The sequence below is a fragment of the Elgaria multicarinata genome, chromosome 1 (assembly GCF_023053635.1).
Source record: "Elgaria multicarinata webbii isolate HBS135686 ecotype San Diego chromosome 1, rElgMul1.1.pri, whole genome shotgun sequence".
NCBI classification, from domain to species: Eukaryota; Metazoa; Chordata; class Lepidosauria; order Squamata; family Anguidae; genus Elgaria; species Elgaria multicarinata.
Genome location: NC_086171.1, coordinates 176071338 through 176087110, shown reverse-complemented (window position 1 = coordinate 176087110; position 15773 = coordinate 176071338). Strand labels below are relative to the sequence as shown.

The 15773-nt window shown below is 37.5% G+C and overlaps 1 protein-coding gene across 4 annotated transcripts in view; it reads left to right on the top strand.

Moving 5' to 3' along the window:
* TRIM33 (tripartite motif containing 33) overlaps nucleotides 1-15773 on the top strand; it is an 82682-nt gene that overhangs the window by 46464 nt on the left and 20445 nt on the right. For 2 of the 4 annotated variants that reach the window (XM_063143414.1, XM_063143407.1), the window contains exons 3-10: nucleotides 595-711; nucleotides 1880-1994; nucleotides 6415-6561; nucleotides 9403-9520; nucleotides 11062-11241; nucleotides 13990-14237; nucleotides 14499-14669; nucleotides 15280-15480. In XM_063143414.1, the coding sequence (XP_062999484.1) occupies nucleotides 595-711; nucleotides 1880-1994; nucleotides 6415-6561; nucleotides 9403-9520; nucleotides 11062-11241; nucleotides 13990-14237; nucleotides 14499-14669; nucleotides 15280-15480 (1297 nt within the window). The remainder of the gene's footprint in view (nucleotides 1-594; nucleotides 712-1879; nucleotides 1995-6414; nucleotides 6562-9402; nucleotides 9521-11061; nucleotides 11242-13989; nucleotides 14238-14498; nucleotides 14670-15279; nucleotides 15481-15773) is intronic. The other 2 variants (XM_063143401.1, XM_063143392.1) reach the window with 2 other exon arrangements.

The window sequence follows — 15773 nt, the reverse complement described above, 5'->3', positions numbered from 1 at the left end:
AAGTGAATTCTCTCAGTCAAGAATTAAATGCTTGCTGCTTGTTTTCGTTCAGTTGACTGGATCTGGGTATTGAAATAAAGCCATCAAAGTTATAGTCTTCCTGCCTTCTGACGGACCAGTGCAATAGCTTAGATTCATATCTCACGTAGGCTGTAATCTGGACAAGTACAGTATACTCTTGTGAAATATGGACCCTGGTGATAAAAGAAATAACAAGTTCTTGTGCACTATTCTGCTTTTTTGAGGTCTGAGATAGACTACATAGGTTGCCAATGTCTTCGAGATTGTTTTGTTCATCTGCAGAGGTTACCAAACTATTGTTATGAACTGTCTAAAATAGAAAAAACTGGGCAGGGGGTTATTACTGTAGAGTGGCTTGGCACATTATAAACAAAATATGTTGTTTTGACTCTGGAACTATGAGACCACCGTTGGGAATCAACTACAACACATCTGTCTTTGAAAGATGCTTTATCATTGGTATTTGTATAGCTGCCTTTCTCATTAGCAGACCTAAGTTTACATCTAGTGCATCATCCTACTGCAGAGCTGCTGCTTCGTAATTAATTGTGTGCTGTCTTCTGATTTGGGAAGGTATCAGTTTTTGGAAGAAGCATTTCAGAATCAAAAGGGTGCTATTGAGAATCTGTTAGCCAAACTCCTTGAGAAGAAGAATTATGTTAACTTTGCAGCTACGCAAGTGCAAAATAGGTAGGTGATGGTCATTTCTTTCCATATTAATGTTATTTTAATCTGAGCTTGTTAACAGAACTACTAAAATGCCATCCTCTGATGGTATCTCTTACAAGTAGAACAGGTGGTGGCAAATGTAGCCATTTACCCTGATCCAGCAGACAAAATCCATTGTTTCTGCAAACGGATTTACTGTACCAGATACACAAAAGCCTGTTTCGTTGGGACAGTAGCATACATCTAACAGTGAAGCCATCCATGGATATAAGGAGCTTTTCTTTACAGATAGCTGTGTAGAAACTCTTGCACAAATGGTGGAGTAGGTCCTATTTGTTTGCACCCATGAAGTCTTTACTGTTTTGGCAATTTCTCTGGACCAGGAGGAAAGGGTTTTAATGCTTAAGTGAAAAGGTGTCTGCTTAATAACACAGCCATGAAAATAGTGTCCTACTTCACTCTCTCTTCTCCCCCTCCCCCTGGTGCTATTATAGAGTGGTGTAGGCATAGCAAATTAGCTGGTACAATTAGCGTTGTGCCCTGTCAGTGACAATAGGCTCTCATATCCATGCACTTCACAGTTTTGGCAGAGAGAGCCTTCCCTCCTCCCAGTGAGGGTAACAAGTACACCCTCTAGGCAACCCGGCTATCCTAGATTAAAGATAGAATGTGCACACCATGCATGCAGTCACTCCAGCACTACAGTGTGCAGGGACCATAGCACATTGCTATGGCAGCTTTGGCAGGATAGAGATTGGTATGTGCTTATAGGAAAACTAATTGCTACCTGCTCCAGGAAGGTAGGTGAGTAGCAAATTGCATAGCTGAAATAACAGATTGTCATGAGTACACAATTTCCTTTGCTTTAATTTTACCTCATCAAAATAAAGAATAAAAGCAGTAGGATAAAAAAATCATAACAACTGATCAATATCTAGCAAATGCAGAAGGGGGTTTAAATGCAGAAGAATGTTGTTACAATATGTTGTAAGAGGAAATTACTTTAAAGGTTTTCTTCCAAGAATAAATAGAAATGTTGGTTTCATTTTTATAAAACTTAAGGTGAGCATACACCATGTAGTGCTGCATCTATTTATATAATAATATTAATTTTGACTTGAGTGAAAAAAAAGTATCATTTTGGAGATGAGCTGTGTTAGGCAGTAACATTACAACTTTTCTCTTTCAGGATAAAAGAAGTAAATGAAACTAACAAACGAGTAGAACAGGAAATCAAAGTGGCTATTTTTACCCTCATTAATGAAATCAATAAAAAGGGAAAATCTCTCTTACAGCAGCTTGAGGTACAGTTAAATGTAAACTAAACCAAAAGTGTTTTGCAGTAATCCTGGTACGTTTTTTGTGTGTAGACGGCTCTTCCGGTTTGGAACACCCATCTTGGTGTTGTCCATTATGAAGTCATTGGCCTGTTTCACTTGTAATGCTAAGCCATAGTTTAGCACTGCATGCAGGAGCAAGTCTCGGACTCACACACTCCTCCTCCAGCATGACTGTGAGGAAGCTGTTGGAAGCATCCACTTCTGCTTGTAAGCTAACTAGAGTCTGTCATTGCATCTGGATTAAAGGGAACTCTATTCATTTAAACTACAGTTTGTTCAGATAAGCCTAAATCAAACTGGTTTATGGTCTTGGCTTGTTAACATGCAATCGCTTAACCTAATCAGAGCTTCTGTAGATGGACAAAGCAGATAACTAGGTTGGATTAGAAGTAGATGCTTCCAAATATCCTCACAGCCATGCTGGCAGACAATGGGGGGGGGGGGAAGCATGTGAGTGTCAGGCTTGCAGCTGTTTGTTAAGCTGCGGTTTAGCCTTGTGTGAAAAAGGCCTTTGCTCCCCTTTATCAATGTGGCAGCTGCTACCTAAAATACATTTACATGGATTGTAAACATTCATGTCAGAATAAAGTGAGACAGAAGCTGCAGAAGCCACTTGACTTCTAGTCGTACTGCTTTCCCTGTGGTGTCTCATTAAAAACTTAGCCTGTGTTGAGTTCAGTATGTTTTATTTGAAATCTTTCACTGGTGCTTCTTCTACTGTTCAGGTTTGTAAGTCTTCTAATATCATTAAAACTAGATTATCCTCTTTTTAAATGTAGATTTTGCCTTCTGATGAGCGTCCTGAAGCCCATCAATAAAGTTTACCTTAGAAAGAAAAGCAACATCATTTCCCTTTAACATATCCTGAAATACTAAATGCATCGATTATTGCAAGGCTGGAAATAATTCTTTCTGAAAAATAGCATTGTTTATTGTTTAACCATAGATTGTAGCAATAGAGGCTTTTAAGCAGTCATGGCCACATATCTGGGGTGCATTGGCAAGGGGATGAACTAGATCACCTTTTGGGTCCCTTCCAACTCTATGATTCTATGAACATAAAATTAATAAAACAGTTTACAGAAAACAAAAATTGATCAGAATTTAAACGAGGAAAAATAAAAAATTTAAATTATGGTGAGTATGATGCAGATTATTATTTTTTCAGTCTAGAATATGATGGTGGTTAAACTAGTATACACTGTACCTTTTGGTTGTCTTTTAACATTGTTAAAATTGTAGGTGAAAATAGACTTGGTGATGCTGGATACTTTTCTTTTTCTTTTTATCCCGCCCTATATCAATAAGATCTCAGGGTGGCATACAGATAAACGCATAAAGTATAAAAACAGTAAATATACACAGCTAAAAACAAATTAAACCATAAACCAAGTTAAAACAATATATAATTTAAAAGCAGTAAAACTATTAAAACAGTTAAAACAATGTGCCTAGTGAATTCAACCATTAAAAGCTTTGTTAAAAAGCCATGTTTTCACTTGGCGCTGGAATAAAATCAGTGTTGGAGCCAGTCGGGCCTCCAAGGGGAGAGCATTCCACAGTCGGGGTGCCACAACAGAGAAAGCCCTCCTCCTTGTCCCATCATAGCGAATGTGTTGTGCTGGTGGGATGTGGAGAAGGGCTCCTCCAACAGCTCTCAAAAGCGCTCCTTTGGAAAACTTTGACTCAGCATTTTCTGGTGGCTTAAATCAGTTGGTATTTAGCGTGTATGCTAATGCCATTAAAATTAGGTCATCTTCTTTCCTCCTTTTTATATAGGGTTTGCCTTTTGATGAGTGTCAAGAACCCCATCAATGAAATTTACTTTAGGCAAGAAAAACCACGTTATTTTTCAAATAGAAGGTTTTCAAATAGCCAGAAGTAGCTGTGGATTAAATTTTTATATTTAAATTGTTTTTGTTGGAATATTTTGAAGTATGATAACTTAATAGCATGCCCATCCCTTTTGTAAATTTTAAAGGGAAGATGAACACACTGGGAACTGTTAATGTACTAAAACTTCAGTACACCCAAAGTAAGTGCATAATATAGATATGCTCCCGAAAAACTTTTAAGATGTGCAATTTAATTATAGTTACTGATTAATTATGTTACTAACTAATGTTTATGAAACAATGTATTTTTACTTGTCAAAATTTTTCTTCATGAAGATAGTCATGGAAAACTTCCTTTAAAATTTTCACAACATATCAGAGTGGTGTTGTTTCTGTGGGGTGATTTGAAATATTGCAGTACCTTCAGTGTTGAAAAATTATTATATAAAAAAAACTAAGAAATGAAATTAATATTCTATATTGGCTACCCTTGCACTTCTGAAAGGCATGGGTTGCTCCATTCCTGCCTTTAATTTTGATGTGAGTTTCTGAGATAGGTGAACGCAAGGCTATTAAATCCCTAGTCTCTGTAATAATAAGCACCAAGAAGGATAGGGTCAGTTATTTTAACCTTGTAGGAAGGAATTCTATGGCCCCTATTTGTTTATTATTTATTTATTACATTTCTGTACTGCCCCATAGCCAAAGCTCTCTGGGTGGTTGACAAAAGACAGAGTCTTGGAGGCCATAGGATCTGAGGTCGGAGCAGCCAGGAATCTGAGATCCCTTCCCCTTGCAGCCAGCACAGGGAAAATCGCACTGGCCAGACTCCGAGGTTGCAAAAGCAACCTCAGAGACGTGGAAAATGGGTCAGTCCCGTGGGTAGGGAGGGGACTGGGAAGGTTCACTTATGCTGTATCTGGAGGCCTTCCCATCATTCTGCCTTCCCTCTCCCTGACGCCTCAGCTAGACGAGCAAAAAGCCTGTCTAGCTAAATTGCAAAGTGGGAGGTGTGGCAGTGGTTAAGATCACCCTCCACTGCATCTCCCACTCTGCACCGGTTACTTGTAAGCCTCTGAGTTTGGAGGGTTAAAAGTAACAAGGGTGAATCTGACAGGATTGTGCCCTTAGCACTATCTTTATTTGATATGTTAAGTAGCTGATAACCGCTTAAGCCTTAAGGATTGCCACCTTGTTTATTGAAAAAACAGTGGGCACTCATAGAATTCTTCTCAAAATCTGTCAAAATGCAGATAAAGTGCTAGCTTTAACAACTTGCTTCAGATAAGCACTTCTGCAGTATAATCATTTGCAATGCAATTTGTGGAGCAATTACAATGCTGTAATGTATTTTGATTTTGGTTGGAACTGCTTTGAGCATGTCTTAGGTGGATGAACTGTATAAATTTTAAATATAAAATACTATAGTTGTGAATATATTTGTGTATTAATTCAAGTGAGGTTGATTTTGTTATCAGATGCGTGAATTTTGTTATCAGATACTTGAAATTTGCTCTCTTCTTCATTCAAACATCTGTTAGCTTTGATAGCTGGGGGTTAGACTTTAACTAGTGTCACTCTTCTGGCAGAGTTGAAAGAATCATGCAGCTGTATGTTTGGGGCTTTGGGCTTGTGGGTTTGTATTTTTTTAGTAGTCCCATATACCACGTGGCAAATCATTTTTTGAAAATGGAGAGAAGATTTTCAAAAGCAGATTCTGATATGGTATGATAATGACCCTGTTCAGACAACACGCTAAGCCACAGTGATTAAGCATTTTGAGCTAAACATTAAGGCTTAGTGTGTCATGAAAACCATATCTTAGCATGTTGTGTGAACCATTCCTAACCATGGTGGCTCCATAACATGCTCACCTACCATTTCCTGCAGAAGGGTTGGCAGCCTAACCATGGCTTAGCGTGTTGTCTGAACAAGCCCATTGTGATATGATTTGGAGATAGTATCTGCTGTTAAAAAAATTAAAAATGCTCTTGCTGAGACCAGAAGTAACTTTTTGGATCACATTACTGACTTTTTTTTAAAAAATAATAATAATTAGAACTATCATGTTGAAAAAGGGTTAGGGGCATGGTCTGAAAGCATATGATGCAGCAACTTTGCTGAAGCTAATTAGGTCAGTGCATGAATGGGGAACTCTTTGAACTCAAGTTCAATCATGAAATAAAAGTAGATATAAATGTAAATATATACTAATTAGTCATTGGCAATTCCATCACTTTTCATACAATTACAGTTGCTACTTCAGTCTTATAGATGAATCTCTTTTAGAAATGACTCCCTCTAGTAACCATAATTGTATGGTTTAGCACTAATCTGCATATGACTATTTAAGATGCTTTTTCTTTCTATATACTGTTGAAGAGTTCTTTTCTCTTGATGTTATTTTAAAATAAAATTGGTATGTTTTAAATGAGACTTTTGATGTCTCAGTCAGTACCAAATACCAAAAATTGTCTAACTGGATATTTTAACTCTTGCTCTTGGTATTTTTAAAACATTATTCAATTATGTGCCCTCTTTCTATTCAGTCTGTGACAAAGGAGAGGCAGATGAAGCTAATACAACAGCAGAATGATATCAGTGGTCTGTCAAGGCAGGTGAAACATGTGATGAACTTTACTAATTGGGCCATTGCAAGTGGCAGCAGCACTGCATTGCTGTATAGCAAGCGACTGGTAAGAAAAGTTTTCAACTTTATTCAACACAGAACCTCTTTTTCTTGCATTGAAGCAGACAAAATTCTGCATCATGGGAACCCACATCTTTTCTCAAATTTTCCACTTAAGTACAGCCAATGCAAATTGATGCTTTCACAAATGTTTTCAATGTATACTTTATTGCAAATATTGATATTTACATTATTATAGAATTTGGTGGGGTTTTTTTTTTGTAAATCAGCTAACCCTGATTTGTTAATCTCATCAAAAATATGACAATAGCATTTTTTTTAATATTGAATGCTGAAGTGGGGTGTGCCCATGTTTTCTAGTAGTGGTTGCACATTTTGGATTGTGACCTATTCCCATAGCTTTATAGAAGTTGATGTTAGGCTAAATTGTTTCTAATGGCTAACCAGGCTTCATATTTGTCAGCTGAGGTACAGATTGTTGGCTTCTTTATAAAGTTCATGCAAGTAAGGGCTGTTTGAAATAATCAATTTCACTTGTCTGGGCTACCATTTAAACTCTACGGTTATGTTAGTATTTACTTTGCTCATTACCAGTGATATGAGCAAGAACATTTTCTTCCATTTTTCTGTGGACTTCTTCTTTAATTTTTTAAAATGCATTGTTTTATGATAATGAATGGATACAGTATTAGAGAAATGGCACAGTTTCAGTGTTGTAATTTCCTTTTTTGTTTTACATGACTGTTCCTAGGAAGAATATGTGCATTTTGTGCTCACTCACTTTTCAGCTGTGTTCAGGAAACGTGATAGTCAATGGCGGGGTAATAATTAACTCAGCAGTTGTTTATCTAGAGGGTATTCCTCACACAACATGATAATAATCAAACGTAATGTGGATTAGGATCAGCGTTGAGTTGGCTGTTAGTCTGCGCTGAGTTAACGTACTTTTCCCCTGCCCTCTCTCCCCCCTCAGTTCTCCTGCTAGAATCCCATCAGCCATTTCTGCTGAAAATCTATCCTGCCAGCTGGACCAGAGCTGCAGTCACTGCTTTGACCACTTTTGCCTTGCGACTCTGTGGCTGACAGAATAACCAACAGTGGCCAATGAAATAACCATTGGTGCCCTCCACACAATATGATAACCAATGATGGGTTAAATAATCAGCTGTCAACTATTTAAACCACCATTGGTTATTGTGTTGTCTGAACCCAGTCTTTAAGTTTAGCTGTTAGTAAACAGGGATAATTTAAAATCAACATACATATAATCTTCCCTACCAAAACTGAAGCCATGAAGATGTCATCGGATGGCTGTTGGTCAGAACAAAAGTTCTTAATCCGTCTAATAGATGCAGGGAAAAACAAAACTATAGTTGTGACTTTATCCAAGCGTACTTTACTTGATTAGGAAAAAAAAACTTCAAAATTGAAGTTATACTGCTTTTGTCTAGAGGAAAAATATATGAAATCTATATAGGTGTAATTCTGCTAGTGCAAAGCTTCTATCAGATATGGAAATCCCATTTTTATCATTTCACAAGTGTCAAAGCCAGCACTTTAATTCTGCTTCTTCAAGCCATTCCTCTACTCATACAACTTCATTGAGCTAAGTGTTGCTTGAATTAATTGTTCTGCTGGCGGTTACACAAGTGCTAGTGGAACAACCCCACTTCTAGTACTTTTTACACTAGTGTAATGTTGGCTTCAGTTCACAGCACATAAAACTAACATACTGTAAAATGTTGCATTTGATAAATATGAGTCAAATTCCCTATGGGTGTATTTCTATGCATGTTTAGACAGTAAAAAGTCCTATTATTCCCAGCAGTCCTCATGGTGGCTGAGGACTGCTGGGAGTTGTAGGATTTTTTTCTGTCTAAACATACATAGGATTGCACCCTAAATCAGATACTAGTTGATGTGGGACTTGGAAATGGTACCCACATCATTACTCACTACCTTGGGTTACTACTAGATGTTGCTGTAAACTTCTTGTGCTTAACTCTCAGTAGACTGGACTTTGGAGTTTGCCTTCCAGCAGCAGGAGAACTAATAAAACCAAAAAAAGGCAGCTAAAATTTCAGAATTAACTGAGAGCAGACATGATCTTGTTTACATTTTCTCTGACTAAACACTGAGCCAAAAGTTGTTGTAGATGATGATAATAATAATGATGATGATGATGATGATGATGATGTTATCAGGTAAGCAAGAAAAACACTGCCTCTTTATGCATGAAAGGATGGCTTGTAGAAACGTTCAGTTGCCTGAATTTTTTAGTGCTGTTACAGCTCTCACAATTCAGTAATTCAAGATAAGGGGAAAGTATAGCACCTTCTTTAGGACACCTCTTTCTCACTTTAATGGCTTGAGCCATGGGTGATTCTATTGTTTAATCAGATGTAAAATTTGAAATGAGTTCAGAAGTTTTACCTTAGGATTAGCCTTTTCCATTCATTTGGTATGGTTTGCTTTCTATTGATGCAAAAATGTTACTCAGTCTTATGGTATGCTTTCTGTATAATCATTTGAATGTGGGCATAACTACAATCAGATATATATTAAACGTCAACTGTAAAGATTGTTTTAAAATATGGGTGTGAACTCTATTTGTTGTTTAGTGCTACCTGCTTATATATGTATCCTCTACCAGTATGTGCATTAATCCTCTACCAGTATGTGCATTTCCTGTGACATATTCTGCAATTTCTCCAGAAGTCTCAGAGTGGGGTTTAACTTCATAGCAATCCTTTGACGTAGGTTAGGATGAGAGAGAGTGACTTGCCCAAAGCCAACCTATTACTGACAGATTCCATTATTATGTCGGCTTCTTGTTGACTCTTTCCACAATGTCATCACTAATCTGAGAGTGTTTGTCTTCTCACAGATCACGTTCCAGCTGCGACATATTTTAAAAGCACGATGTGATCCTGTCCCAGCTGCTAATGGAGCAATACGCTTCCATTGTGATCCCACATTCTGGGCAAAGAATGTAGTCAACTTAGGTGAGAGGGTGTTCTGTTTCTCTGAAACCTAAATTGAATGTGCAAACATACTTAATATGATAAGTGGCATGAAATAGACAGTATTTTCTGTAGAGTGCCATTAAAATTGGTGGTAGTGGTTTGGATCTGTTTATAACAAGGGGATTTTCTACTCCAGCAGCAGTTCCCCAAACCCTCCCAAAAGCAGGGTTCTTGAAGGTTGGGGGACCCTCCAGAGCAGCTGTTTAGAGGGCCTGCAAAGGACAGAGGGGGATTGGTGACCCTTCCCCTGTTCACATGGTGGAATGTCATCCATTTGATTGTGTAGGTGGTTAGATCCAAGCCAGTGGCTTTGATACATATGCAGCCACTACTTGGATGTCTCTTCTCTAACTATCCATTTTGCTTGCCGTTTGCATGTACTTCCTGTCGTTAGAGTAGTTTTCTTTACAATTTATTGTATCTTTATTCACTTGGAAATTGATCTTCCTTAATAGGTGGCAATGCACTGGCTGAAGACAGCAGTGATAGCCTGCTTGGGTTGCTTTTCTAGGCTTTAAATGACTGGAATAGGCTTTCAGGAAAGCACTGTGACAGTGGCAAGGGAGGTTGTGGGGGCAAGCAGGGAGTGAGGAGAGAGAGGGATATCACAGTCATGGCGGAGGAAAAGTGCAGAGTGCTTACTAAATTATTTGCAAGGTTACCCCAAGAGAGATGTTTCCACATACTCTGATGGTCACTCCTTTCCCCTACCTTTTTGGTAGTACAGATGCTGGAAAGTGACAGTCTAAGGTGTTCACTTGAAGAGGAAAGTAATCAGGAGTCAGCCCGGTAGCCCCCTTCAGGCATCCAGGGGAGAGGGTAGGTTGGTTGTTAGTAAGTTGTCAGGCTGCAGCTTGGTTAACATCGTGTTTAAGTCTATAAAGGTAGTATGCAATAGGAAGAAATCGAAAACACAGATGCCCTAGACTCAGCAATATGGTTAACACTGATGCCTCTTAAAAATGAACTTGAAAGCCTTTCAATGGCAAGTGCTAGATATTCTTAGATTATTGGGCACCAGATTTCAAATGTTCCCAAAATATTGTTGCTTAATATGGGTCGCAGCATTTAGTTTTCCTTTCTTACAGTAGAAAAAATAGAATTAGCAAAAAAAAAAAAAAAAGTTGCCATCACTGAAGCAATGGATGAACAAGGTTTGTTTGCTCCTGGACATGGAGAAACTCTGGCACGAAATGAGAGATAAAAGTCGGGGGTAAATTGGAAATCTGTCTTTTCTCATAGAATCTGCTTTTGGCATATATAGAAACAGAAAAGGCAATAACAGACTAATAATTTAGCTTCAAATCTTTGTATTAAACCCTCTCCCTCCATGTGTTAAATCTACATACCTCCCCATTTTAACTACAAATGATATTAAAAGTTAGAGCCTAGTGAAAACATTTATAGGTTGGATAATTAAGAATCAGTACAGGGCGCTGACCAAAATAGCTTAAAGAGCCTCTTAGGTGTGTACAAAGGCTTACATGTCCATACCAGGTTTTTCCCGTGTTCTTCTGCAGCAGCAACTCCTCTTACTCTGTTGGAGGACACTTTCGAGGTTCCTCAAGCTTCAGGGCAGCTTGTTGGGCAGTGTGAGGGGATGCTTCTGGAAAGGGGGAGGTACCGGAACCCCCCACTACATGTGCAGAGCTCACCATGCGGCCCTTTGGATTGGGGCTATACATTGGGAACTGAAAAAGGTATTGGAACTGAAGATTTAAAGAATTACATAAGAAAAATATTTTCAGAGGAGTCCTAGAGGGAGCAGAGAATAAAAACCTTGTCTTTTACTGTATTGAGGAATGAACTTTGAACACAGGCTTTGACAATTGCATATAGCTAGAACACATTGTTAAAATCAATGCTAGGAGAGCTTTGAAGAAGGGAAAAAAGCATGGGTGTTTCTATCAAATTCCTAATAAATTTTAGGGTAGGATCTTCCATTACAATAAATGGCACTATAGTGCATGGACATTTGGTGACATTGAAGAAAAGATTTAAAAATCATTGCGAACTTTTTTCCTTGCATTTAATAAAAGGAGGTTCCTTTTACATGCTATGTTGTTTACATGGAAGAGATTCTTTCCAACTTCTTAGAAGGTTATAGTTTGAGATTTACAAAATATTAGATCAAGTGGTTTGCAAGAAAACAGTTATGGTTTATATAAGGAATAGACAATCTAGAAAATTCACATGATTGCAGATTTGAGTAGTTAATAGCTTCAAGGAAATTATTAGACTTTATAAAATTCAGGAGATTGTTTATTAATAATGGAACAAACTGAAAATGTTTGCTTTGTAAATAGCAAATGGATAATGGAGAGGACACTTTCATCTGAGAATTCAAATTTCTTCATTTATAGACAAGTTCTTGATCAATTAACAATTGCAAAACCATCAGAGGAAAATAGATAATTCAAAGTTAGATCTGTTGAAATACAAGAAGTTTTTAAATGATTACATTCAAAACTGAGAAGGCAGTAGGCCTGTGTGGCTTAACATATGAATGCAAGAAATGCATTATTTCTGGACCAGTAATCATTCATGACTGTTGGATAGAAAGCAGTATTTCTGATAATACGTTGTGATGCCTGACTAGTGTTTATGTATAAACAGGACAATTCTGCAGTGTACGTAGGACTTTCACTAAACTTATAATTAAATGTTTGACTTCAGTTTTGGTGGCACAAGTACAGTGCTGTTTAGACCTATGTTAATGAACACCCATGTGGATTTTTGCAAAACCAACTTGTCCAAGATAGAAGATCATAGTAGACATATGTAAGTGCACAGCAGGACTCCTCCTGACTTCAGTTGCTTGTGCTCACTCTGGAAGGTTCCTCGAGTTTTGGAAATGGTTTGTCCCGCAATAGAGGAGTCTGGGTTTGAAAGGTGGGACGCCAAAGGCACTCTTGCATATTCAGTGTTCTTTTGAATCAAGGCTGAAATACTTAAATTAAACATTGATCTTGCTAATCACTCCCTTGCTCTAATGATTCTAGAAAGAGAAAAGTCTTATGATTAAATTAGAAGTGTCTTATTTACAAGTAACTCACAACATTTCTTGCATCCGCAATGGATTTGAATGAGTTAGGATTTCTCTGAATCCAACCTGTGGATTCTGGAGCAGATCAGTTTGTTCCAAGTCTAGTAGTTTTCCCTTCTAAATCTCTGGAAGGATTAAAGTGACCTTGTCCAATTATAGCAATTTAATTATCGCACACAAGATATAGTTAGTATGAATTTTAGGGCTTGTAGCTGGGGAAGGGATTTGCATTAACTCATTCCTGCATTGAGCAGGGGGTTGGACTCGATGGCCTTATAGGCCCCTTCCAACTCTACTATTCTATGATTCTATGATTTTAGCACAAATGTGCATTTCATTGAAGTTCCCTTGCACCCATGCAATAATCCACATTAGTTACTGCCCATTAGCACAGATGCACAATAACTAATGCAGATTAGTGCAAATGTACATTTGTGTTAATTTAGATTAGTGCTAGAATGAAACTTTGATTAAAAAAATCTGTTTCTGTCAATGAGGCAATGGCGAATTGAAAGATCCCAGACAGTCCACGAAACATATATGGAACGAATTTAACAAAATTTGTACATTCCTAGTAGTTGGTCATATAAATTATAAAATTAACACACGGTAGTCTGTAATCTTGGAAAATATAGACTTTAATAAATAATTTTGGCAGTGTTGGAAATATTCTACAGACGGGAAATCTACTTCATTTATGAATGGCTGTACAGAAACAAAGTAATATTGAAGGGTGCTAAAAATAATAGAATAAGATAATACTAGAATGTCAAGGGATACTATGGGTGAACAGAATTGTTTAATGTGCTTGTTGCAGAAATTACATATGCAAATATTTAAAACCCCTAGAACAGAACAATGGTTACAAGTGTTAGGAGATTTTGCAAAGATGTGAACATTACAGAGATATATTTGAGAGATTTCTAAAATCTGTCTTTCAATTTCTCCAACTATTACATGTTTTCTCTCTCTTAAGTTTCTAGACGGATTAAAGTGACAATGTACAATTAAAGCAATTTAACTATCATACACAAGATATAATTATTGTGAATTTTAAGGTCTTTTCTTCCAAAGTTAGGCAACAAAGTTAATAGGGAATTAAATATATATTGGTACACATAATTTTTCTTCAAACATGTGTCATTGATATTAATTTTATGTGTGTAGGAACCTCAAAGTACAATATGAATACATCAGAACCAATACTTTATGTAAAGCTAATAAGCAATTATGCTAATTACTAGTCTCTTAACCCTGTGATTAATAGTACTTTTGTTGTGTGCTTTCATGACTTCATGCTGTTCTATGAAGCCACATATACAAAGCATACATTATTTAGACTGTTTACATTTAGTTAAGTTTAAGGCTTTATACTTAACCAATTCTCTCTCCTGTTGTTTAGGTAATCTTGTTATAGAAAATAAGCCAACCCAAGGTTACACTCCCAATGTAGTGGTGGGACAAGTTCCTCCGGGAACAAACCACATCAGCAAACCTCCAGGGCAAATTAACCTTGCACAGCTTCGACTCCAGCATATGCAACAGCAGGTGTTCGCACAACAAAAACACCAGCAGCTACAGCAGATGAGGATGGGGCAGCCTGCAGGGCCGATCGCTCGCCAGGCAGGGCCACAGATGCTGCAGCAACAGGCAAGTTTTTTTCACGCTGTCTAAATTAAGACGCTCGTTATAGACACTAAGATAGACCTCTGACATAGAAACTGTATATATTTTGAAATTAGACATGACAATATTTGGTTGGCTTCTGTTTTATTCAGTCAAATTAAAGAGATCTAGCTGTCTTGATAAGTAAAAATAAATCAATGAATTCTCTTGGGCGGGGGTGGGGGCGGAAGGGGCTACTTATTCTCATCTTAAGACCAAGCGTTTTAAATACACAATATTTTGTAGCCTCCAAGGTTGATAAGCATGCAGACCATGCAGAGGGGTATGAATTGCGGTGCTTTCCAAGCCCACCAGATGAGAATGGCTCAGAATGCTGCCCGTCTCCCAGGGATTCCTCGCCACAACGGGCCCCAGTATTCCATGATGCAGCCACACTTACAGAGACAAGTATATGCTGTGTGCACATTTTGTTTCCCACCTTTTACTTTAGACATGTGATTCAGTTTGTGTTATGTCAATATAGTTAGCTGAGAAAACACTTTGAAAAGTATAACCTATTTCTACCTCTGCATTACTGGCTTTAAGGAACCAGATAATATAAATTGTGTAATAAATCTGAAGTCTTATTAGCATCATGCAGAGTTTTCAAGCTCAAGGGGCATCTAATGAAATGCACTTGCAGCTAAAATGTGTTTTTCATATGTTTATTGTCTGGCCAATCTGCACGTTAATGTGAGAATATTGGTTTGGTTCTGATTAAAGAAGAAAGAGTAGGAAGTTCAGAATAAGTTAGAATAAGAACAGAAAAAGAGATTATACTTAAAATTACTATGAAGATTTGACTTTTAAAAAATGTAACAGATGAAATGCAAAATGTATTTGAACATTAAGAATAACTTGGATAATTGGCAGTGGAAAACTTCCAAAGAATACAATAGTATGGAAGGAACTAGTTTTGAAAGCTTACAGTTTTGTATGTGAAAGAGGAAGCTTGCCCTTTCTACCACTATCATAATGATCAACTCTATCTCTCTTTTCCTCTTCCTCCTTTCTTTTCTCTTGGCAGCATTCAAACCCAGGACATGCAGGTCCCTTTCCAGTTGTTTCTGTGCATAATAATACTATCAATCCAACAAGCCCTACAACAGCCACGATGGCCAATGCTAACCGTGGTCCAACAAGCCCATCTGTAGCAGCAATAGAGCTTATTCCCTCAGTAACCAACCCAGAGAATCTACCTTCCTTGCCAGATATTCCTCCCATACAGGTTAGTAAATTACGTCAAACAATCTGAAAGCTTTTTTTTTTTTTGCATTAAATTTTTTAGAACTTACATTATGTTCTTAATTTGTTTTTGTCGGTGCTAGCAATTTAAAACTGTACTGAAAAGATACATCCCACATGGTTCATTCTAAATAGAGGGTTAATGACCATCTGCTGATTGTAGTTTTAGAGAGGCCTGGGTTCAAGGCCCTATTCAGCCATGAAACTCACTGCACAAGTGACTATGTCCCAGCCAGTCTTCCTTGCTGATTGTTATGATGTCATGGGATAAACATA